This window comes from Nannospalax galili, unplaced genomic scaffold, assembly GCF_000622305.1.
Source record: "Nannospalax galili isolate Female #2095 unplaced genomic scaffold, S.galili_v1.0 scaffold310, whole genome shotgun sequence".
In the NCBI taxonomy this organism is placed as follows: Eukaryota; Metazoa; Chordata; class Mammalia; order Rodentia; family Spalacidae; genus Nannospalax; species Nannospalax galili.
Window position 1 is genome coordinate 199,533 of NW_008328488.1, and position 26,857 is coordinate 226,389.

The 26,857-nt window shown below is 46.3% G+C and overlaps 1 protein-coding gene across 4 annotated transcripts in view; it reads right to left on the bottom strand.

The window, feature by feature from the left end:
- The window catches only part of Prmt3 (protein arginine methyltransferase 3), a 98,681-nt gene that overhangs the window by 51,899 nt on the left and 19,925 nt on the right, over positions 1-26,857 (bottom strand). For all 4 annotated transcript variants that reach the window (XM_008827243.3, XM_008827235.3, XM_029560592.1 and 1 more), the window contains 3 exons: positions 22,379-22,500; positions 13,144-13,243; positions 2,668-2,746 (listed from right to left, as the gene is read on the bottom strand). In XM_008827243.3, coding sequence (XP_008825465.1) covers positions 2,668-2,746; positions 13,144-13,243; positions 22,379-22,500 — 301 coding nt within the window. The remainder of the gene's footprint in view (positions 1-2,667; positions 2,747-13,143; positions 13,244-22,378; positions 22,501-26,857) is intronic.

Here is a 26,857-nt window from a genome sequence, read left to right on the forward strand (position 1 = left end):
AACAACTGTCAATACTTCTTAGTTCATTATGTTTAGAGTAATCTGGGAGGAAGTGACACTTATGCCATTAATGTTCTCTATTCAAGAACACAGTATTTCTTTACACTTATTCAAATCCTCATGAGGGAGAGGAGCAGAGGCTGAATATAAACTCAGGTCATGGACCTGTCATACTCACATAGGCCTCCTACAGCCCCTGCCCTCGGAAAGCAACGATTCTTTCTAAGTGTTCACACCGCTGGTTGCTTAGTTGGTGCTCCCTTCAGAAAACAAAGTGAAAGCCTACAAGGAGGAGCCGCCGAGAACGACTGAGACACCGGTACGTTATTTCATGTTGCTCATCTTTAGTTCTTCTTCCTTCTTAATTATGTAACAAATAACATTCCACAGTCCTGTCTGAACCGTTAAATGTGGATTCTTCTGAATATACCCCAGGTATTCTTGACATTATGTTAGTTTCATAAAAATATGGACCAAGCTCGAATCATTAACCTGGGTTAATGGATGTCTCTGAGCATTTGATTCAAACGCATTAGCTGCTGTCAGTTCCTCAGTGAGATCGATAAACAGTGCTGGGGGAAGGAGAGTTGTCAGAACACCCCCAGAACTCCACAGCAAGACAAAATGTACTTTAACAGAAAAGCAAGATTTAGTGAAAAGAACATGAATATTTCAGTCAGGCAGACAGGAATTTTCAAAAGGAAAAAGGTAATGCTGGCTTGGCCACTTTATGGTGTTGACTGCCTGGGACCCTCTGAGGCTGTTCCTCAGATCTTAAGACAGCTGTGGTGGGGCTGGAGAGATGGCTCAGCGGTTAAGAGCACTGACTGTGGGGCTGGAGAGATGGCGCAACGGTTAAGAGCACTGACTGTGGGGCTGGAGAGATGGCTCAGGGGTTAAGAGCACTGACTGTAGGGCTGGAGAGACGGCTCAGCGGTTAAGAGCACTGACTGTGGGGCTGGAGAGACGGCTCAGCAGTTAAGAGCACTGACTGTGGGGCTGGAGAGACGGCTCAGCGGTTAAGAGCACTGACTGTGGGGCTGGAGAGATGGCTTAGCACTTCAGAGCACTGACTGCTCTTGTAGACGACCCGGGTTCGATTCCCAGCACACACATGGCAGCTACGAACCGTCCTTAACTCCAGTTCTAGGGGAATCTGAAGCCCTCTTCTGACCTCTGCGGCATTGCACGACATGAGTGCACTTACATACATGCAGGCAATACACTCATACACATAAAATAAAAATAATAAATAAAATATGTTTTAAAAGGGGGAGAGGCTGGAGAGACGGCTCAGCAGTTAAGAGCACAGACTGCTCTTGCAGAGGACCTGGGTTCGATTCCCAGCACCCACATGGCACCTAACAACCATCTGTAACTCCAGTTCCAGGAGATCCAATGCTCTTGTCTGACCTCTGTAGGCATTGCAGGACATGGGAGCATTTATGCACATGCAGGCAATATACTCATACACATAAAATAAAAATAATAAATAAAATATTTAAAAAGAACAAAACGAGGACTGTGGTGAGGGTTATGTCCTATAACATAAGTGAACGTGGCGTTTGTTAGCTACTAGAGAATCAGCAATGGCACTGTTTCCTGCAGTCACTAAAGAGACCACTACAGTTGTAGAAACACACAACCAGCTGTTGCAGAGTAAAATATACCTAAAAATTCCAGCCAGGTTCATGACAGAGATCGGGAAGGTGTCCTGACATGGATGCAGAACTCAATGACAAATGCCACCTTAGAGGAGATCTGGAGAGCCCTGCTACAGAAGCAGCCCCACTACCCTGAAGGGCTGTCCTGGCTCATGGCTAAGCCTCAGGACTTAACCTGCACTGTAACTGCCCACAGGAATGGACAGGAGCCCTGCCCAATTCAGGAGTCCTCCCAGTCCATCAGCTCTGCTGACTGGAGCCCCGAGAGAAGGCAGGGGCAGAGAGGGGAGGCGACTCAATTCCTCTTTAATGATCCAGTTCACTCATGCTCCAGATGCTATGAATTTCCTCCAGTGACAAAACGAACAAAACCAAACCCCTGCTCTGGATGCAGCATGCAAGCACAAGCCAGCCAGGGCACCCCCTCACCCTTGGCCCCCAGTACACAGCTGGAGCAATAATGTGTTTTCCAGAGACACCGAAGCAAAGACTTCTGAACTGATTGGGATCTGTTCATGTACATACCGGGGGGAGGTGCTTAAAACCCTTCTAGAAACTGAAGCGTCACTATTCAATGTTCTCATCAAACACTGCTAAGTGAAGTCATGACAATTTTCTATTAGAGAGAATAATCTCTAATTTGGTATAAAATATGCTATTAGCTTTTAGTTAAGATTAAGTGTAGGAAACTGCAACCAAACAGTAAGGATTAAAAATGAAAAGGTGTTTCTGATCTTTTTTTTAATTCAAATATTGAAAGCTTCCAAAGCCTAGCCCTTATATTTTCATTTTAAAAAATACCTTTTAGAGAATGTTCTGAAAACACTGCTCCCTCGAGTCCCGCACTCCCACCTGGCTGCACGGCAGCGTGGCCTCTCCACCGGCTTCTACTGGAAGCATCTTTCGATTCTGCTGGGAACCTTCTCAGCCATGCAGTTTATTTCAAACTCAAAGGCTCTCTTGGTCAGCCTAAAATAGATTAAAACTGAAGCTTCATACTCACCCGATCCTCCTTTTCCCAAGTACTTGTTCTTTGCATAAAGGACAGAGTCTAACATAGACTCGAAAAGGAGAAAATAACCCTGCACAGAAAAGGGAGACGAACATTAGAAACAAGGAGCGTCCAGCAGCAGCTCAACTGGAACACAGGACTAGTAACAAAGACATCTCTTCCCTGCCACGCGAGATTCCGTAAAGGCAAACATCATTTTTTTTTTGTATTATACCCATTCTCAGGGACCTTAACGACTACAGTGTCTTTAAGGCTTGTCTACACAGCCTTAATATTACCAGCCTTTCTAGCTCTCTGCAGATACAAAGTCAGAAAAGCAGATCAGACAAACATCATTTTTTTGCAGAAAGTTCTCCACATAACTACTAGATCATCAAGCTAGGGTACAAAATAGGCCCAGCTAGTTTCTTACGACAGTTATACTGACTCTTCTTTACCTGCAGCTCCACTTTCCAAATTACTGTTTGTTCCCCAATGAAAGGGAAAGCTCAGAAGGAAACTTCTTAATCTGACTGGCCCGACTGAAGATTTACAATTTGTACTAAGATGACATTGGTACTTTAGACTCAAGTGTTCTGAAATGAAAAATTTCCCATATATTATATATTAAATAAGATCAGCATTCATGGGGCTGGAGAGACGGCTCAGTGGTAAAGAGCTCCAGCTGCTCTTGCAGGTTCGATTCCCAGCACCCACATGGCAGCTAACAACTGTCCATAACTCCAGTTCCAGGGGAATCCTGGTGCCCTCTTCTGACCTCCGTGGGCACTGCATGACATGGGTGCACTACACTCATACACACAAAAAATTAAAAATAATAAAAATGATTAGAATGCCTAAGTGTGTGAATCAGAATATTTTGAAGTGGTGTCTTAATGAGAACCTGTCACTTAATCAGCATCCACTGTGAAAATGTTTGGAAAGTGAAGAGACGTAGTGTATCATATGCAGAACTAATGCAGGATACTATGAGATAAATTCAGGTAACTTCAAAGCAGAGTGGGGGGAGGGGTCCCTGTGTGGACTGCTAAGGGCCCCTTACTTTCCCATCTGTCCAACTTCGTTTTACTAAGGCTCCCACATGACTAAACAGCCTCTGAGGTCCTGGGAATTGTCCTTCGTTCTGAACCAAGTCATTTTTTACTGATACCAGAAAGTTTTGCTCTAAACACCCCACTCATCTGCAGCACAATTTAGGGTGCAATTTCACAGGCTGCTGCCTCACAGGTAGGGCCCCTCTGGGAGGAGAATTACAGCTGCATCCCCCTAGGATGCTCACGGGTGCACTTCCTTCAAAAGTGACGTTCACTTCATAAAATTAAGTATTGAATCTGCCCTTCAAAACTTACATACTACATAAGACATACAGAGTTAACCAGGACTAGATGTCAGTCTAGGATGGAAGCGGGAACCTAACTCTAAAAATGCTTGCTCGTAATGCTTTCTTGGTATAGACTCACTGGTAACTAAACAAACCCAGATATTTTCAGTGTAAGGCACTTCTCTTCCCTTATTTCACATAACTCAATGACTAAAACACCCCTTGGCAAAACTGCGTTGAGGGATAGTTGCAATTAACATTTCAACTGGTATCATCAAATGGCCTCTCAGGAAGTCTGAGAATTTTCATTGCCATAACTTTAGGAGTGGAACCAACCCATGTGTGAAAGGGAAAGGGATAAAATTTATGAACAGTATTTTCATCCTTGGGGAGCAGGAGGGAGACCAACATGTGTGAGTAAAACCCAGTCAGACCCTCTGCTCATCAGAAGACACACTAAGCGATGCAGGGACCTGGACCCAGTGGGAACAGCAACCAGCATGGAGGTCTCACCCAAACTAGTAACAGCTCTGCCACGTGACACACCACACCACTGCCGGGGCAGAGAAGAAAGAGTCCAAATGTGCAGTTGGCAAAACATAAGCTACGCTACCTTGGAGACCATCTCTATATGCCATGTAGAAGAACGTCACTCAGATACAGAAACAGAGGTTAAGGGAAAGGGCAGGCTTAGTTCAAAGGAGAGGGCTTGCCCGGCTTGCACAGGTCCTGCCTTCAGCTGCCAGAACCACAAGGCAGAAACAGAAAGAAGCATTCCATTATGAACACGGTGGCGCTGAAGGAAATGAGTGTGTGGGAAGACACAGGCATGCCTGGTGCATGAGGGTGTTCATGAGAACCGCAGCACAGGTTTTGGTGGAAGATTATGGTTGGCCCTTAGTGACAGGGCAAAAAGAAAAGGATAACATTTTTAGTATTTTTATGTACTACGTAGTCAAAAGATGGTAAAATTTGGGGCTGGAGAGACGGTTCAGTGGTTAAGAGCACTTGCTGTCTTTGCAAAGGCCCAGCATCACATGGCAGTTAACACCCTTCTCGACCTCCACTTCCAGATCTGATGCCCTCTTCTGGCCTCTGAGGGCACCAGACATGCATGTAGTACACATAATACATGCAGGCAAACACTCATACACACAAAAAAGAAGTGTCCTAGTTTGTTTCTTCATTGCTGTGACAAAATACTCCGACCATTACCAACTTGGGGAGGAAAGGGTTTATTCAGCTTACATCTCCCAGGTCGCAGTCATCAGGGAGCCCAAGGTAGGAGCGCAGGGCAGGAACCTGGAGGCAGGAGCTGGAGCACAGGCCATGGAGGAATGCTGCTTACTGGCTTGCTCCCCTGGCCCCTGCTCAGCCTGCTTTCTTATGCAACACAGGCCCACCTGCCCAGGGGTGGCACCACCCACAGTGGGCTGGGCCCTCCCACATCACTCATCAAGAAGATGCCCCTCAGACATGGCCACAGGCCAGTCCAATAGAGGAAATTCCCCAGTTGAGGCTCCCTCCACCCAGGTGTGTCAAGTTGACACTAAAGCTATCCAGCACAAGAAGCAAGTCTTTCTTTTACACATGTAAACCAAACAGTCATTAGAGCAGCTCCTATTTAACTACTTACCTGTCTTCCATGCAAGAAAAGCTCGAATGTCAGCGGTATGACCAGTGATGGATGCCTGGTACGTTATGACTACCATTCTCATGGCCAGTGCCTTCCTGTCAACTCCTGACCACACAGCGGCCATTGTCCTGCAAAACCAGCTCCTTCCTGCCAACCCCTGACCACACAGCAGACACTGTCCTGCACAACCAGGGCCTTCCTGCCAACCTCAGACCACAGAGCAGACACTGTCCTGCACAACCAGGGCCTTCCTGCGAACCTTGGACCATACAGCAGACACTGTCCTGCACAACCAGGGCCTTCCTGCGAACCTTGGACCATACAGCAGACACTGTCCTGCACAACCAGGGCCTTCCTGCGAACCTTGGACCATACAGCAGACACTGTCCTGCACAACCAGGGCCTTCCTGCCAACTTCTGACCATACAGCAGCCACTGTCCTGCACAACCAGGGCCTTCCTGCCAATCTCAGACCACACAGCAGACACTGTCCTGCACAACCAGGGCCTTCCTGCCAACCCCTGACCATACAGTGCTCATTCTCTAGCTCCCAGGGGCTTCTTGGTGAGCACAGCTTAGGTCAAGAGATGCTTTTTGCCACAGGCTCTTTTCAAAATCCAGAAAACTCTGTTTAAAAGTCTCTCTCATGAGATGGCACTCTGACTTGATCAGCACAAGACCTGCCATGAAATCAAGCCTTTCCTGCCAGCTGTGGCAAACTGTCCAGCAGGACATCAAAGGAGAAGCTGCTTCATTCAAGATCTTTCCAAAGCTCGTGTTGGTGCCAGCATGGTGGTGCACACCTTTAAGCCCAGCACTTGGGAGGCAGCAGGTGGATTTCTGTGGGTTAGAAGTCAACCTGGTCTACATGGAGCTCCAGGTTGGCCAGAGCTGCATAGGGAGACTCATCTCAAACAAAATATGTGCTAAACTAGACCTCCAGCACTGGTTCCCACAGTTGAAGAATATATATGAATTTCTAAAATAACATTTTCAACACCTCAAACTGGGTGAAAAAATTATTAATTATAATTAGATATTATTTTCTGAGTATAATCGAAGTTATTAGCAATTTTATTAACAAGAAGTACATTAAAGAAATATATAGTAGAGCCAGGCCTGGTGTCAAAAAGACCAAAAAAAAAAAAAAAAAAAACTAAATACATAGCAGAGTATGCTATGTGTCTCCATGGATACGTGTGTTAAAACTGTCATTGTTTTAGTGTTAAGAAAAATAAGAAAGACGAGACAAACACACTTTACTCTAATATTCAGACTCTGCGTTTTAAAAAGTCCACACACAGGACAAGAAAAAGAGGGGCTGCTGGGAAAAAAGCCAAATACCATGCTTTCTGTTGTATGTGGGCAGGCGCCGCACGCCCCCAAAGGTGGTGGGGCAGGAAAGAGGATGGAGGTGGAGGGCAATGATGAATGTGAGCAAAGTTCAATTACATGAAAATGATGTAATGAAACCCTCTATTTTGAACGTTAAGTAAAAATTAATTTCTGAAATAGAGATGAAGGAGCTAGGCTTCGTGGCGCGTGCCTACAATCTTAGCTCTAAGGAGGCCAAAACAGGAGCATACTGCGTTCAGGGGTAGACAGGACTATGCATCCCCAGTACGAGGCCAGCTGGGGACACTGTCTCCAAAGAACAGAACCAGAGCTTTCTACAAAGAAACTGAGACCTGAGCATGAAGCCCCTCGCACCTGGGGCACTGGGCTCATATCCCCTCTGTCCTAGGTCATGTGCGGGCACAATGCCTGTCCCCTCTAGAACAAATAGCCACGAGGCACCGTCTCAACAGCAGAGCACAGATGCTGACCTGACACCTTAACACCTGCTGGCACCATGCCTTGGCCCTCCAACCTCTAAAACACTGAATTCTGGAAACTTCTGTCTATAAATCACCCGCCTTCAGGTACTTTGCTAGAGTATCATAAACACACTGAAAAAGAATGACCCTGTGATACAGACAGGGTACGCTTCTACGGCCACAGAAAATGCTTCCTAACAGTCTGATCATGGAGTTGAAAGAAGATCTCAGTAACTTTCCAACATTACAATTGCAGGAGCTACTGATCTCCTAATACAACACATGTGTAACAGGAAAGAACACCTTGTTCCATGTAGCAGTGAGCTTCGACTCTAACGGCATCCTCGAACCCTGGGAGGGAGCATACAGTGCGGCTGAAGACGCCGAGAAAGGCTCCTAGTGAACAGGAGCGGACAGCGAGTTCAGCACCCCCCCCCCCCCCCACCCAATCCAGCTTGGCGGCTCGGTGCTGGCAGTTCAACATGCACTTCCTCCTCACCGCACCTCACCCCAGGGACCTTCAAGCACAAATCTGGCCTCACGGTAATGCAAAACCATAGTTTAGTGCTCAGTACAGCAGAAGAACTGAGCCCAAGTCAGTAGTGTAAAATCCTGTGCACTGCGTGTGACTCAAGTCACAGAGCCTTTGTTCACTGTCGACGAAAACTCCCAAGACGTTGCACGTAGGAAGGCAGGCTGATAACGGAGTCAATGACGGCTGAGGCTGGAGTGGTACAGGTCCACAGCCACGTGATTTCAGTAACAGTCATTTATTACCCACCTCTGAGTGACCTGATGTCTTGGGACTATTAGGCAAGTCCTTTTGGAACATATGACAGACCCCTAAGCTTCACCAACCCCAAAGCTATGAAATGGTGGATAGCATCTGGGGCCCGTGGCAGGTCTCCACTCTTCGCTGTAACCCACCCGACTCCCACCACGGCCATGTAAGTTCTTGATTTATGAATTTTTTGTTCTGCTGCTATAAAAACTTCATGAAATGGTTATACGGGATTTGAGGTAACTCGAATCTGTGCTGTGGGCCATGGTCACTACACTGGCTCCAGAATAAACCATTTCTATCCCCTCTGACAAATGTAATTACTTAGGCATTAGACCCGCTGAGGTGTCTCATCAATAAGTGCTCCCACAACACTCTTAAGACCAGGACAGAAGAGTGAACATGCCATCTCTCAAGGACTGACATGTCATATCATGAGTCTCACTGGGCAAAGCAAACAGCAGGTAACACCTAGCCTCAGAGGACATGAAGGTGAAATTCTACTGTATGCTCCAAACCCAGAGAGCAGAAGGGAGTGAACAGGGAGGAGCCTGTCATCACACAGAACCTCCCTTGTCACTGTTACCACACAGCAGCTACCCGTGTGGATGGTCACCTGGGGCGGTAGGTTCCTAGCTACACGGCACTGCAAATAAGCCACAGGTGCAAAGACCACGAGTGGCTACAGAACATTCTGCTGTGGGCAGAGGTGGATGGCAGACCCAAGCGCAGAGCCAGACAAAACCACCTGGGGAAGCCTGAGACTTGGTGAAAGAACTCAGAAGAGGCAAATTCACAACAACGCTAACAGTGGGTAAAGGATGTGTGCGGTGCAGAATACCCCGGGCACCCTTTGGATGTGACTTCCCAGCCAACATGGAGAGGCTTATCTCACTGTTCAAATTATGTCCCTGTACTTCAAACACTCTTTTCTTCTTGGTTTTGAGATGGGGCTGAGGCATGGAAAGCACTCGAACAGTGCCTGGGACATGGTTCGTGCCCAAGGAATGTCAACGTCAGTTCAAACCCTTCTCCAATAAACCCAAGAGAAATTAGCACCAGTGTTTTAACATAAGATGTAATACTAGCCCTTTTGATTAAGTGTCTAATCATGTGTCATTCTCTCTCTCTCTCTCTCTCTCTCACACACACACACACACACACACACACACATGATGTTCAGAGGGAATTTCATTTTGGGGAGGGGTGGCCATGTGCCATGCTTCATGTATAGGGAAATATGTATGTATATACATACATATATAAATGAGTTTCACATATTTACATGTAACGCTTTATGTTGTTCGGAGGGGGCAGCAACACTTAGTGCATGTCGGAGCAGCAGGATAGTGTGCCCCTCAGCAGCTCTACACGGCCATGAGAAGGCACACGGAGCACTCAGAAGTCCTACTGAGAATAAAATGTGAAAGCGAGCACACACCCAGGGCCCAGGGCAAGGTCATGGACGTTTTCCAGGTAGTAAACTGCTTATGATTTGCTACTAATAATTTTGTCAAGCAGAAATTCCAATAGATAAAAATGGGCATGCACAGCATGAGGGCTATGGTCAGTGCACTGCACTGTGTGCTGTGAACGCCACCTTTGTGAGCTGATGGCCTAGTTCAAACCCAGGAGCCACGTGGTGGAAGGAGGAGCCGACTCACAAGCTGTCCTCTGGCCTCCACACAGGCCGTGACGCTTTCATGCACCGCCCCCCCCCCAAGAAATATGTACGAATCTTAAATAAAAATAAAATGTAAAAGTAAAGGCATGGTAGGTCTTTCCATCTCTAGTGTCTTCCTCTGTCTCTCTTTTTAGTTTTGAAATTTTCGTTGTAGAGATCTTGAATGTCTTTGGTTAGGTTTATTCCTAATTAGTTTATTTTTTGAGGCTACTGAGAAAGGGAGGGTTTCCTTGGGTGCTTTTCCTGATCGCTTGTTGTTGGTATATAGAAAGACTGCTGAGTTTTGTAGGTTTATTTTGTAACCTGCCACTTTACTGAAAGTATTAATCAATTCTAACAGTTGTCTAGTAGAATTTTTGGGATTTCTTATGTACAGTATCGTATCATCTGCAAATAAGGATAATTTGATCTTTTCTTTTCCAATTATTACTCCTTTAATTTCCTGCTCTTGTCTTACTGCTCTTGCAAGAGTTTCAAGCACTATATTAAAGAGAAGTGGAGACAGTGGACAGCCCTCTCTGGTTCCTGATTTCAATGGGAATGCTTCCGGTTTTTCTCCATTTAGGATGATGTTGGCTACGGGTTTGTTGTACATAGCTTTAATTATGTGTTGAGGTATGTTCCTTTCAGATCAGCTCCTTCTAGGACTTTGGACATAAATGCATGCTGTGTTTTGTCAAATGCCTTTTGTGAATCTATTGAGATGACCATGTGGTTTTCTCTTTAAGTCCATTTATATGATTTATGACATTTATTGACTTACAAATGTTGAACCATCCCTACATCTCTGGAATAAAGGTGACTTGATCATGGTGGATGATCTTTATGATGTGTGTCTGTATGTGGTTTGCCAAGCATTTTCCTGGGTACCTTTGGTTTCTATGTTCATTAAGGAATTTGTGACACTGAATCGGGTCGCATCACACAGAAGCTCCGAGCTGTGAGGCTCAGAAAACTTTGCCATCAGCTTTTACACGGACTTGTTCCAGGACACGGTGGCCTACTCTAGATCATCTTTCACATTTTGAAATGAAAACCAGAAAATCAGTACCCAGAAATATAAACACCCAGGCACAGGAAGAACCGTCCAGTAAGGCAGTGGGAAATGCTCAGCTGAGGTAATGTGAGTTTGGTCAAACCTGCCTTTTGTTGTCTGTGAAGTCGAATCTGGAGGAACTAAAAGGCACATTCTCCAAGAAAAGTAAAACAGTCCCTAGAGACATGCGGACAGTGTCAGCCAAAATTCTCCATCATTTAAAAGTATTGCCAAGTAAACATTAAAACTATTTTCTCTAAGGCATCCTTTTGGCACAGTCTTTAAGAATGCTGGACTTTGTATTACTGATGAAGAAACTCATGCCTTCTCACAGCACTCCAGAAAGAAAGAAGGAAGCTGGTATGACTCTTTGGCATGAGAAAAATGATGCTGTAACTGAGCATTATTAAAATCAACTCTAGTGTGAAAAAATAAATCAGAGCAGGTACCCTAGGTACTTTTGATGGAAACCTAAGAAACGCAAAACAGTATGGTGGTTCCTCTTCCAACACCTAAAACCAGAACGATCCAGGCATTCCAACACTGGGTGTACAGCCAAAGGAAATGAAATCAGGGTGCCAAAGAGACAGGTGCGCTCCTGATCTACCGCAGCTCTGCTCCCACCAGCCGGGACGGGGCCCCAACAAAGATGCTCACCGACAGGTGAATCAAGTTTGGTACAGTGCCATGCAGCCCCCTGCGGCACGGTGGACGGCCAGGGGTCATTCATTCTGTTACGCAAAGATGGACAATGAACCTCACTCACAGGTGGACACTGAAAAGTCGGACTTCATTGTAGAGAGCAGAACCATGGTCAGCAGAAGACAGGCAAGGCAGGGAGGGGCAAAAGGGAGGGTAGATAAAGGGCACCAAGCACAGGCTGGGGGGACAGCACGGTGCTCGACAACTCCAGTGTGACGCTGACGGAATACTCTCATGCTCTCTCAAGGAGGTACAGACATTCAAAGGCTGCCATCATAAGGAAATGCTGTATCTGAAGAGATGGACATGCTAATTACCCTAACCTGACCACTACAACCTGTGGGCATGTGCTGGGTGTGGTGGTGCACACCTTTAATCCCAACACTCAGGAGGCAGAAGCAAACGATCTCTGTGAGACCAGCCTGGTCTACAAGTGAGTTCCAGGCCAGCCAGGGGTAGTACAGGGAGACCCTGTCTTAAAAACAAACAAAATAACTGTACATGTAACACATCTGATCCATAGACATACCATCCCAAAAATCAAAGGAAAGAAATCAAGGCATTGCTCCACATGTAACAGTGTCTCCCTAGCAGTACTGTCAACTCCCTCTAGACTAGAAGACCTGACTAGTAAAGGCAACACTTCAAAAGATCCTACTTTAGAATTGTTAGTACATTCATTGAAAATTTGTACTACACTGTAAAGCAAACTCTTTTTTCAAAAACACTAGACAAATTCACTACAATAAAACATACCTAACCAAAAAGAGCTTTAACATGTGAGTATCACAGGGCAGTGACCAGGATGGTAATGGTATGAACATCATGGGACGGCAACATGCGAACATCACAGGACAGGGAGCAGGACGGCAACATGCGAACATCACAGGACAGGGAGCAGGACGGTAACATGTTAACATCACAGGACATTAAGCAGGACGGCACATGCGAACATCACAGGACAGTAACATGCGAACATCACAGGACAGGGAGCAGGACGGCAACACGTGAACATCACAGGACAGGGAGCAGGATGGCAACACGCAAACATCACAGGACAGGGAGCAGGACGGCAACACGCGAACATCATAGGACAGGGAGCAGGACGGTAACATGCGAACATCACAGGACAGTGAGCAGGACAGCACATGCGAACATCACAGGACGGTAACATGCGAACATCACAGGACAGGGAGCAGGACAGCACATGCGATCATCACAGGACGGTAACATGCGAACATCACAGGACAGTGAGCAGGATGGTAACCCAAGGTAACAATGTCCCCACAGATCTAGGAAGCAGAAAGATAACGCTCTCTAGGACTGCGAAGGCAGAGCTGACTGTCTGTAGGAGGGTGAGCAGCTGGTAAGTCACACAGTACCAACAAGGACGGCTGCTGTTTTTAAATCCTGTGCCAATCTGCCGTCTATCACATGGTGCGGAGAAAACCCTGTGCCTGCAGCTTTCCTTTGGTCTCTTACTTACTTACCATCCACTCAGATATAATGACGTCCACTTTTTCTACAGGAAGACGAACTTCTTCAATCTTTCCTTTAATTAGTGTAACAGTATCTTCAAGTCTATTCAGTCTGGAAGTTATGATGAATAAGATTAGTTTGTTAAGCAGATTCTGAAACCTAGTCAAGTTACACAGTATTTTTTGCCAACTGTTTATATTATTTTGCTGAACAAATTGTTTATTTAAAGTGCCTTTAGCCTCTGGGCATTATAATTGGTGCTCAGTTACTCCACAAACGCCCCACAGTGTTTCTGGTTAATACGGCAATATGCCGAAACTCTAACAAGAACTTCAGACAGAAAAGGATTCTGAATTTTAAGAAGAATATAAGCCTTACTGCAGTTACTGTGTCTTTAAAACAAAGCGAAGGTGGGGACAGATGGACACCAACGACAGCCAGCTTCCTGGGATTAGTGTGTGACAGCGTGTAAGAACTAGTGTGCACAGCCACACGGGAAAGTTGATTTGGCATACAGTTCCAGGTCCCAGGATTCGAGCAGAATCCACGGAGGGAGTCGTGGGCTCCTCCTTCATTTTCTTATACGGTCCTAGACCACGCAGGGAGGGTGCCAATTGTGAGCTGGGCCTCCTACATCACTAACGTAGTCAAAGTGATCCCTCATGGACATGGCCACTTCATAAAGGCAATTACTCAAATAAAACCCTTTCAGGTAATTCTAGGCAGTGTCGAGCTGACAGTGCCTGACTAAGACATTAATCATGAACTATTTTTAAGCCACACGTGGTGGTACACACTGTCATCCGAGCACTTTGGAGGCTGAGGCAGAGGACTGCCTCAAGCTTGAGACTGGCCTGGGCTTTCTCCAAAAGGAAAAAAGATTATTTGTAACCTTGCCCAAGGTGTTTATGACATATTTTTACATTCCTGAATATTGAGGGTTAGCATACATTTTCAACCTCCCTTTCCTGCAATTTAAAACAGAATTAAAGTGATCATTTCATGAGCAAGCTGTAGATTAGGTTTATATCTAATTAAACTAAGTTCTCAATCCTCAGAGAATGACATTCAAATTACGTGGGAGTTTTTCCTGCATCAAAGGAGAGGCTCCCATCCGAGCATCAGCAAGGCATTGCTCAGACATCGAGTGTGCTCCTTTACGGGTGCATTTACCTAGGTGACCACCGTCATAAAGTGCTCCCAGGTCTCCTAAGACCCTCAGCTGCTCATTCTCAGAGAGTACCACCTGGGGGGTGGAGGAGGGTCTCAAGACAGGCTGCCTTTAAATTCCTGGTAACTGTCTCTCCGTCATTACAAACTACATTTTTTTCTGCAGTGTGACACAAAAGGAATCATCCTGAATGTGCACTTTCCTTCCTGGCTTCTTCACTGAGCAGGATACACCTTGTCACTGCTGAGTAGCATCCCTCATGTGCACAAACTGCAGCGTGACTACCCACTCAGCTGTGAGCGGCATTCTGCACTGTTTCTATCTGTAAGCATTTGTGTACAAGCACAACAGCTCTACATAATTTCTTAAAGCCTGTTGATTTGTTTTATATAGCACAAAACAATTTTATGATCGCAACAGCAGGCACGTGTGCACCTGCCAATCACTTCTGACCTGGATAGTTCTGTCAACTTGATACAATCTAGAGTCACCTGGAAGAGAGGCTCAGGGAGGGCAGTCTACACCAGGTTGGCGGAGGACTGTCTCGCTTAACTGACTCGGACGACCTGTGCACAGTGGGCAGCACCATTCCCCAGCAAGGGAGTGCATTCGTGCAGCACTCTTTCTCTCTCTACTCCGTCCTGTGGATGTGACGAGCTACTTCAGCTCCTGCCTTGACTACCCACAACACTGCACCCTGGACCCGACGCCAAGAGCCTTTCCTTCCTTGGCTGCTTTTGTCGGTTTTATCACAGTGACAGAAGTGAAGCCAGGACGGCCCTAACCAGGGAAACCAACCTGTAAACGTCAACGACAGAAGGTGTCATCACAATTACCAACTGCTATGCATGCACTGGCCACACGCCCACATTTCCTCCCTTCTTCTCCACATCAACACCACTGACCCAACACTGGAAAAACTTTATTGGAAAGACCATCGTCAACTAACTCTGGCACCTCTGTGGGCTTATTTTTGGACTTTGCACTAAGATGTATTTGTTTTTGAAATGCCTACCACTGCTTCTCAAGTACAAACACACACACAGACACACAGACACACAGACACACACACACACACCAGACACACAGACACACAGACACACAGACACACACACACACACCCCTTTCCTTAGTAGGGAGCCTCCGTATATAAAATGAACATTCCTGTTCAATCACCCAGGTGATGTTTGGCCCTGGACTCCTCTGATTTTTCTCAACAGGCCCTTGGGAAGGTAGGAGGAGAACAGGATTAACCCATCTCTGCTGGATTCTCTGGAGGCCACTGTTCACCTACAGTGTAATTCAGGTTATAATGTCACGATTGCTCTTTAGAAAGAAAGTCTTCAGTGGGAAGAAAGAAAGGATGAAGCAAAGTAATAAGCAGCTCACTGAGAGGGACGAAGATGGTTTTGAAAACAACAAATTAACACCAAACAAACAACAACAAAAAGTAAGAAAGGCTGGGGCGGTGCTTCGTGGTCACGAGCACTGGCTGCTCTTCAAAGGACCGAGGTTCAATTCCTAGCACCCACATGGCAGCTAACAACTGTCTATAACTCTAATTCCAGGGAATCTGAGGCCCTTTTCTGACTCTGTGGGCACTGCATGACATGGGTGCGCTTACATACATGTAAGCAAAACATTCATACATATAAAATAAACAAATAAAAATGAAGAGTATGCGGAATTAGGTTGGACTCTAGAAAGGCATTAAAACCCTTGTGGAGATACCTCCGTCAGAGCCATTAAGACTGGCCCAGGAACTTGGCAGACGCACTTTGGAAAGCAGTGTGGAAGTCTGCAGACAGATCTGCTGGGAAGAGCCCAATCCACTTGCAGAAGTCCATCCCATAGATGTGTTTGGAAGGGCACCTGGGTAAGGCGTCTGAGGCAGACCATCAGGGTGGTCCACGGACTGAGCCAGCAGGACTCTGAGGTGGGGACAGTGACCAACTCGTCCTGAATGATGGTTAGTTCCTATGTATTTAATTTCCTCTGTGATTTAGGCGTACTATGTAGATCACTGCTCATTTATATTTTATGTTTGTATCTATGTTGTATTTCATACAAAAAAGAAAAAAATGCTTCTATCTGAGTTCCTCAAGGACTGTTCCCAGTGCTGCGGCTGCTCACTCTAAGCTACCTAGAGCAAGCAAAGCTTCCAGTCTTTATGGCATTAGCAGCTGTGAGCACGTCAGAGAAAAAGAAAAGACCCGCTTCTTCAAGGACTAGACCATTCCCACTGCGTGCACACATCTCAGAAGGCTGTGTAGGAGGCAAGGCTGTTCTGTAAACACCCATCTGCTCAGGCTGTTCACACTCTGTAACAGGCTGTAATGCTGTTTGCATCAGCAATCACCCGGCTCAGAAATGTAACGGGAGATTATGACTCAAGAAACAAAGGAAGACACAGGCCCCATCATTCCCAGTAGTGTGGGCTGAAATTGCCACGCACACACACGTACAACATCAGCTGACTTCCCATTCATGAAAAACCTACAGACTGAATTTAGAAACTCAAGTGCTTATCAGTCATACTTTGAGCCTAAAAGAATCTCTTTGGCAACATCTGCTGAAAAACCAATGTAGCTGTAATCTACAGAAATATTTCATTGATAAAAAGAGCCTTTTAAAGCAGGTCTCTGAACTGAACCAGTAAGCACCGTAGCATCAAATTCATCTCAGAGCAGTTCTATCAGAGTAAATGCACTGTCTCCTTACTTCCTCTCTTCATCGTGACTGACATGGCAATGACATGTGGTCCATGGCCTCAGGAATCTGGTCAGAGAGAGAAGACAAAGAAAGGAACAGCCTCAAGGTACCATGGGAACACTAAGGTGGAGCCCCAGCTAATTCTGGACATCTGACGTCAGTCAGGATTCAGCATCACAAGGAAGGCTCGGGGAGAGGGGCCTGTTGCAAGCAACCAGAGCGTGTGGGGAGGAGAGAAGTGAGCGGTAGAGAAGAGGCAAAGGCCACAGTGGGAGGAGCTCAGGGGTGTGGGAGGGGTTCAGGTGATGCTTATGGAGCCAGTCCCTTAAGACAAAGAACAACCAGTCAAGCATGGGGGCGCAGCACTCGGGTGACGGAAGCAGGCAGACCTCTGTGAGTTCAAGGCCAGCCTGGTCTACATAGCAAGTTCCAGGCCAGCTGGGGCTACAGGAAGACCCTGTCTCAAAAAGACGCCCCCGCCGAAAAAAAGACTAGACAAGTGAATGATTACATCTGTAATCTCCTTTTGCCCAAAGTGATTTCGATACATACATGGTCAAGTTTTCAAGGACAGCAGAGAAATGCAGACAACACAGCACTGTGGGACTTCATACAGTGAACATTTAACCAAGTGAGCGGCACAGGGGGCACAGGACTGACAGTAGGTGGGAATACTACAGGCGTCAACGCACAAGGTGCGGTGCTAGGTTTTCGGTTCCACAGGCCGAAGTCCAATTACTACTTAGTCTCTTGTGCTGCCCAAACACATTGAAGTAGCAATTAAAAAGTGCAATAAATTAATAAATGCACAGAGATTCCGTAAAAGGTCAAAAAAACCCCAAAGATTCTGGTAATTGGGGGCAGAATAAAGGGAACGAATCATATCAACAGACCCTTGGGACCCAGTGTGCAGAGCACACCAGGTGGGCCGGAGCACTCCTAATGCAAACCCTGGAGCCTAGCGTTTCTGAGGTTTCAGAATGCCAAAGGGCTAAGAAATGACTAAGGATCTGTGCCCTGCCCAGGGCTCCCTCTCTACTGTCAGACCCCACACCCACCCCGAGTTCCTGCACTGAGCAAATCCAATCCTCTACTCATACATGTTAAGAAAAAGCAAGGCTCCTTAACTATGAAAGATGCATGCATAGCTCATTAGAACAGGTTAGGGGAAAAAAAAAAGCAAAATGCTCATCTCAGCCCTGGACACAGGACAGGGCTAGTGCGTGAGCACCCCACTCCTGCATGTGTTTACAGCCATGCAGCTGTACAATTACTCAGGAGCAGTGTTGTTTGGATTCAGCGATAACTCAGCCTCTAATATGGTGAGAACAAAATGAAAGAATCATCAGTCAAGCACACAGGGTTTTAAGGTCTTTCGTTTGGGGGACTTGGAACACACGATAGCCTAGGTACTGCAAAGTCATGAGGTGTTCACTCACCAGAAGAGTGTTCCCAGGAGTCTGTTATGTGCCAGGGGGGTAGGGCACATCCAGGGACAGAAAGAGAACTCCCAGACAAACCTGGGGGAGCTGGCGCTTTAGCAAACCTAAACTTCTACAGATTCGTCGTCTGAGACCTAAAGCTCTTAGGACTGCCAGGAAACATCCTAGAAAGCCAATGTAGACCTCTGACTGCAGGACACAGGTCATCTTCAGCTTCTCTTTCTGTGTCTAACCAATAAAAAACATCCTCTGTAACTGAAGGTGAGTTCAGCTTCCCCGCGTCTGACTGATCATGAGCAACTATAGCCACGGAGACTCAGTTCTCCACTCTAACCCATCTACGAGATTTCTCTTTGAATTCAGAGAAAAAAAATGTCAAGAATTTCTGCTAGTATATCTTGTGACTGCTGCAAAGCTTTTCTGTCCTATTTTTAAAATTTTACTTATTTCTTAGAATTTGTGTGTGTGGTGGGGGACTCGACGCCCGTGTGCACAGGTGAGGTCAGCACTGGTGTCCTCCACCACTGCTCACTTTTGGGCAAGGTCTTTCACTGAACCTGGAGCTGGACATTTCAGTTGGACTGGCTGGCCAGTTACCCTTGGGGATCTTCCTGTTTCTACCCTGCCAGTGCTGGGGTTACAAGCGTGCACCACTGCACCCAGTTTTTACAGGGGTGCTGGAGATCCAACCTTAGGTCCTGTTGCCTGCACAGTAAATACCCCACTGAGCCACCTCCCCAGTCACCTCCTAGCTTGAAAATAATTTTTGTACATTGCTTCAGTTCTATTCAAAAGCCTTCACTGACAGTCTGCAAGGTGTTAGGGATGAAATGCTAACAGAGAGAGCTCTGTCCTGGAGTGAGGCTGTGCACATTAACAGGACACTCCCTAGGCTTTTGACTTTATGGTGCTGGGGTCAAACCCAGGGCCTTATGTATGCTGGGCAAATGCTTGCCCACTGAGCTACTCCCCCCCCGCCCCCGCTAGGCTTTTCTTGATCATTCTTGTCTAACTGACTAGGCAGAGGCAACTCTAATTTCATGCTGAGGCTCACAGCACTGCACCATGAACACATGACAGATCTGCCTTTGCACGCAAACTCTGCAGCTACGCCGAATCAGATGATCTGTTCTGTGGCGAGCCAATGAAGCCAGAGTAAAGGCAAAAAAGCCATGCGCAGCTATGTGAGAATGGACTCCACGAGCCACTGTGTGGATAGTGGACTCCACGAGCCATTGTGTGGATAGTGGACTCCGCGAGCCACTGTGTGGAGAGGGACACCTTTGCTATCCTTAGGTAAACTGTGCTTCTGAAATGACCATTCACTGCACGTTTCCAAACATGGTAGGAAAAAAAAAAGCTTCCTCTGTCTCCCATGTTTCAGTTCTGTTTGCTGCTATTAGTAAACACCCCAGAAATCCTTGGTTCCTTCTTCACACCGGCAGCCTCACAACAGCCCGTCTAACCTTTAACATGCCAACTCACATTAACAAAATGTGCTCTAAACTCAATAGAAAGGACTAAGCCAAGATTAGCAACTTTATCATCAAATGGGAGCACCTGCAGATTGAGTGCTAAACCAAGAGATGAGCTCACACTTCAACACTCACACGTGTGATGGATGATCCGTGCACTGAAACTCTTAACAGATTCATGTGAAACGCTCCAGAAAGAGCCAAGTGAGCAGAAAGAAGATGAGGTGCTGAGACGCTACAGCTGGGTGGCAGGTGCCTGACCCACTGTGTGGCTGGAGAGGTCGTGTGCAAACTCCCTTAAGATGCTCAGAAATAACTACACTATTTCAAAGTGAGTAAGGGTATCGGACAGACTTCACAGCCATAAAGAGTTTCATGAAACAAGTTTAAGTACCTGGTTTTCCTGTCTACAGCACAGTTGTTAGTTGCCATGTGGGTGCTGGGAATCCAACCCAGGTCCTCTGCAAGAACAGCTAGTGCTCTTAACCTCTGAGCCATCTCTCCAGCCCCTAGCAGCTAGTTTTGCAAAGAGCTTTTTTATACACCAGAGATACCCTTAATTCCACTGCTTGCTCCTCAAGAATTCACTGTAAACCCACAAGTCGTGCTGGTGTCAGATGACAAGGGAAAGAGACTGTGAATTAATGCCCTGGTAAATCTCCATCGTGACTCCTCCCTGCTGAGGTCTGGATGTGCAGTGGCCCCTAAGGGGTAGCTATGTCAAAGGCTTAGTCGCCAGCAGATGGGCTTTGGGGAAGATCATGGGCAATGAAGCCAGAGCCTTCACCAGTGGATGAATTCACCAGTGGGTAAATCCACATGATGACATTACTGAGATATGATGGGATTAAGAGCTGGGGCCTAGTTGAAAGCTAACAGGCTGTGCCGTGAAGGACATATCCTGTCCCCTGTCAGTCTGCTGACCCTGAGCCAACACCCCTGAAATAGCAGAACTGAATCTCTCCTCCAAATGAAAGCCCTTCTCAGGCGTGCATCACAGCAACTAAAGTGCACAGCCTATTAGCTGTGCACTTTACATGTGGTAACTGAATACCACATGTGCATGTACAATTCTTGATGTTTTTAAGAAGCTTGGACACACACACCCTCTAACACTGAAGTTGAGGCACAATGAACGAATACAATCATCTATGCATGTGTGTAGAACAGTGGGAACCAGGGCCTGTGAAATAAAACTGAACAAGCCATCCTGTTTCATCACCTCAGTGAATGAAACAGTCAAAGAGAGCTTGGGTAGTGAAGTTCTGTGGCAATCAGGTGAAGGCATGGAAGCAGTCTGATCAGGTCACGATTCCTAGCCGAAACACTGTACTCTGACCAACAAGAAGCTAGTCCTATGGGACACTGGCCTCATGCTTGCTTGCACAAGCCATTCCGAGGCCCCACTACAGATTCCTAGAACGATGGGGGGAGTACTTAATGTATGTCCTAAGACCACCAAATCACAGAATGGCGTACACAGAACTGCAACTTGAATTCTAGAAGATACATGTTCTCTAATACAATACCCACAATCCAAGTCAGTACCTGTGAAGGAGCAACATAATATTTCACAAGCATCAAGTGATAACTGAGGTTTCCAGGTCAGACGTAATCTAGCTCAAGTTCAAAGTCCTGGGTAAGTGGAAAATTGAGTACTCCTAACCAAGCCTGCTCAATTAATGATGGTATTACCTGTCACCCAGGCCTGCGCAGTTAATGACAGTATTACCTGTCTACATTACGTGATAAAATTTAAAGGCATGCAAACATTTTATGTAATCATATTTAAAATCTACACTAATCAATAAAGCCGACCACATCAGTGTGAAGAGTGGCACGCAGGTTTAGGGAGGAAGCCCATCTAATACAGCCTGCTTATGACAGAGTCTGAAAATCTGCTGAGTCCCAAGTGAAAGGCCCTTCTGTTGAGCTCAGAGATAAGGAAATCCACCATATACGCTGTACTGCAAAGGCCTTAGTAATACACTCAATCATGAGCAGCTGCCCAACTACTTAAAAAGGGAGGCGCTAAAATTTAGAGAGTAAAGTTAAATACAGTGAAACCACTTGGCCTTGCTTTTAGCCATTTGGAACTTAACAGAAAGGTGGACTAAGAGTGGGCGTCAGGAAGGAACCACACAAGCTCAGTCTTTGGTCTAACTGCTATTCACTGAAGAAAAGATCACTGATGACATTTGACAATCATTTCTGATTTCACACTGGAATCAGCACACTCTGGGTCACAAGACAATCCCATGACAACCAGGGGCCCACTCAGCACCGCAGCCCAAATGTGCCCAGCTCCACACAAATTCAAACTTGACTGCACTGGGTTGGATTTCCTTATAAGACAAAACATCTTGAGCCTACGCTAGGCGGCAGCTACTAAGGACAAGAAAACCTGTTACTTGTTAAATTCAAAACTAATTCTTAACACACCCACCTTATGATATCCATTGCCTGGTAAAGGATTTCGGACTGATCGACTCCAAGGACTTTCTTTGCCCCCGCTTTAGCGGCGAACATTGAGAGGATTCCAGTTCCACACCCAACATCCAAAACCACCTGGTAGAGGAAGAAACACATTACTGAAAGGTGCTCTGCTCCAAGTCCACTCTTGGGGTAGTGCTTCTGGTTAGGGATAAATTCTAATGGGGCTGGAGAGATGGCTCATGGGTAAGAGCATGGGCTGCTCTTGCAGAAGACCCGAGTTTGGTTCCCACCACCCTCATGGCAGCTAACACCACCAATTCCAGGGGATCCCATGCCCGTCTGGCCACCAACGAAACTGTATGCACATGGTGTACCTACACACATGCAGGCAGAACACTCATACACATAAAATAAAAATAAAAATCTTTTAATCTAATAACTCTCTTCATCAAATATGGCAATTTGTATATGGGGAAACAACACATTATGAGCTAAACTAGCAACAGCACAGCTGGCCACAGTCTAGGGCAGTCAGGCACAACAATACTGAATTAAGAGACACTTTACAAAAACCAAGTAATTTCTATGGACCTCATAGAGAAATGCTTAACTTTCCTATTCTAGTTTAGACTCCACAATTCTGATCTGACTGGTATGTTTTTCCAGTTTGAGTAGAAAGAACTGGAGTAGATCCAATACAATTTAAAAATAGTTATAAAGGCACGAGCACATGGAATGTGAAAAGAGACGGGAGGGGGGTTAACACATGAGACACGAAGGGAAAAGGAGATGGGGGGTAGTTACAAGAGGGAAGGGTGTGGGAGACTCAGTTGGAGAACCTACTAAACACACTTTGCTTGAAAATATCATCCTTCAGTCCTAGCACTTGGGAGGCAGATGGATCTCTGTGGGTTCAAGGTCAGCCTGGTCTACAAAGCAAGTTCAAGGCCAGTTGGGGCTAAGACCAAAAAAACAGAAAGGAAGAAAAAATGTCATCTAACACCTTATATGTACAAAAATTACTTGGAGGTAAACTATTCCGAAATTATTATAAAAACTGCTATGTTTTAAATCTTTCACTATCGATGAAACCCCCAAAAGATACATATTTCCCCCAAGTTTGCACCACTCAGCGTCCATCTACCCCAGCTATTTCACAAGCATGACTAAGCAGCTGGGGTAACAAAAGACTGAGCAGACGCCAGCTGAGGGATGCACGCCTTTAAATCTCAGCTAGAACAGACAAGGATCAGAGAACTGAGACTTGCCAAGACCTGGGGTCATAACCAAAGTCATGTCTCCAGGGAGGCCCAGTGGGCAGCCGGAGGGGGCAATTTCCTCAAAGGTGAGACTAAGGATGACACTTGACCTTCAGGGTGTGTCAACATGACATCAGAGAACAGCATGTTTCTGTTCTCCTGAGGTCAGCAACATTCTGCGTAATCGGGGTCATGTGATTTTATGTGAACTATGTTCTTGCATCGTTCCCCTCTTGGCTGCTGAGTTACTTACTAGCTCTCTTCTTTTCAATGTAACCAAGTCCTGTCAGAGTCCCTAGGGTCAGGGATGTGGTACAGAGGGGAAAGTGCAAAACCCCGAGTTCCACCCAGCAAACTCAAAACAAAAATCTGCTAAGTCAAGGCCATTAATTCTAATGACTTGAATGTCTAATTCCTCCATATAGGGAACCAACAACAATTTAATGTCCAAAAATCCAAGTTGGGGGCCAAAGAGTCTACTTAAGTTTAATGCAGAGCATGGGAGACCTCAATACTGAAATTCCCATCCCAGTGTGGTGATGGCCTCCCCCCAGCTGCATAGATGGAGCCCCCTTCTGTTAACCTTCTACCCTCTGTACACGCTAGTGCCCCGAGACCAGCAGGCCACAGATTAGGGCAGAACTGTGTTCAAATGGCCAGAAGGTGCAGGAAGCAGAATCCGGACTGCCAGGTGAGGGTCCAACGGCCTCCCAGTCCTCCTTCTATGATGGACTGTCTGGCCTCTGGGCTCCCTCACAAGCAGCCACAGCTGCTCTGATGAAGATGGCCACTATGCTCAGAGGACAGCACCCTAGGACACTGTGGGCCTTCTCTCAGGTTTTCTGTTGGGTTTTTTGGTTTTCGTTTCGACAGTTGCTCTTTTCCTACGTAGACATTCTTTAGTTAAACTTACAGATCTTTTCTGCTGTGAACTGGAGAAGGATTACAACTGGATAGGCCTCCTAAGTCTAGCCTACCTCATCTTCATCCATTTCCTTCCTGCATTTACAGCCCCACGCTGTAGTCAACCACCCTACAGGACAGCATGTGCTGACAGGTACTGAACCGGTTCTGCTAGTCGGCAAGCAGCCTACCGGCCACCCCCTTACAGCCGCTCTCCTACTGATGGGGCATGAATCCCCAGCCACCAGCAAAGCTTCTAGATGCACCTTAGTCCATTTCTGGATTTTAATGCTGCCTTTAATGTATGTGTTCCTACATTTTGTACATTGGTAGAAACTTCATAAAATGCCTTAGTGTCCAACAAGGTTGCTTGGCCTTCACTGCAGGTGTTTCCACACTGTCCACAGATATTCTCCTCTGTTTGTTTTTCCATGAACAGAAGAATCTGCAAGTCCGGGTTTAACAAGTCATAGAACATTTAGAGAGGTTGGTTTAAAATTAGAGAAAATAAACCTTCTAAGCCCAGTGTGACTTCCAGTTCCTTTACATCGCCTTTATGGACTGGAGATGGTCTTGTCATTTTACTTTTCTGACTAGAGATGATCGGGGTGCCACCCTGCCCGGCTAGGCATTTTACTATTTCCTTTTGTTCTGGTTTTAGGTTTGTAAATATTCTTAACTTGTTTTTGATTTTATGTGTATGAGTATTTTGCTTGCGTATATTTAAGTATACTCCATGCATGCTCAAAGAAGCCAGAAGAGGGTGTCGGAGCCCTTGGAACTGCAGTTACAGATGGCTGATAGCCACGCCACCATGTGGGTGCTGGGAACCAAACCCAGGTGCCCTGCAAGAGCAGCCAGTGCTCTTAACTGCTTCTCTCCAGCCCCCAGTTTTAGTTTTCAAAAGTCTCACTATGTCAACTACACAGCCCTGAAACTAGTAATCCTGCTGCAGCATCCTGAGTACTGGGCTCACAGGCCTGCACACTATGCCTGCCTTAGGCAAGTGTTTATCAATCGTCACGCAAGTCCTGCACATGACTTGTTCTATACATCTTACCTTTAGCGTCATTCACCACTAGAAGAAAAGTCCTTCCTTCCACCATCTAGAAAATACAACGCGCTAGCTCGACTCCGAAGAGGACGTCTCAGCAGCCAGGCTCCCAGAAGCTGATCTGAGGCCCCTCTGTTCCTGCACAGGTCCATCTGGGACTCGACACATTTTAGTATGATCTTTATAAACACTAACAACTTTCTACACCTCTGCAAACACAGCTGTGTATAGCCCCGAGTAAAACGCAGTACCCAGAGCAGAGAGGGCAGTGATCTCACAGTGCACGCAGCGTGTGCACGTGATCAGGCCATAGAACCTCATCCCGAAAAACAGCACAGCCCCGTGACACGGTGAGTGACACATACGGCACCACAGCATGTCGGGTTCCCACAAGGAAGACTTTCTTTTTTGTGGGGACTGAACCCATAGCTGCTTCCCAAACGCTCACTGACATAAAATTTACAAAACTAAATAAAAGGCCAGGTATGAAGCAGGAAGCCTGATCACAGGGCTTTGGCAATGGTGCCTGAGGACCTAGTGCTCACACCCCGCCTGGACGCAGTGCTCACGGGGCTCACACCCTGCCTAGGAAGGACAGGCCACATCAACGCCATCTTGGAATGCCCTTCATGACCCAGGGAGGCCACTGCCAAGAATTCAGCTGCATTCTTTTGGTTTCATGCAGTGCTAGGGATCAATCAGGGGGTCTGTATATACTAGTCAAGTACTCTACTACCGGGCTACTCCCTGACCTCTGATACAGGGTCTTGCTAGGTAGCATAGACTGGCACTGAATCTGCCTTAGTCTACTGCATGTTAGGATTACAGGTGCATGGCGCCCTTCGTGAATTGAATATAAATTGTGTGTACACACACACTCACGCACTTCTACTATAAAACACTGAAACAAAGGATGGACATTCTTACACTGGACTCCTGGACAACTGTACCAGTGAGAAGACACGTGGCCTCAGCTGTCTTTAGGGAAGTACAAGGAATGCTCACAGCACCAGAGGACTGGACAGAAAACAAGACAGCCCACGTTTGCAAGGATGCAGAAAAAGTGCACCTTGTGCATGGCTGGGACTGTAAGGCAGTACACCCACTTTTGAAAACATCAGAGCAGCTCTTCGAGGAGTAAAACGGGGAATTACCACAGATGTAGCAACTCCACCCCAAACAAGTAGGTTCTCATAGAGACATGTCAAGTTTGATGCTGACAGCGGCAATATTCACGATACAAAACGTGTTTAGCAACTTGAGCCCCCAGGTG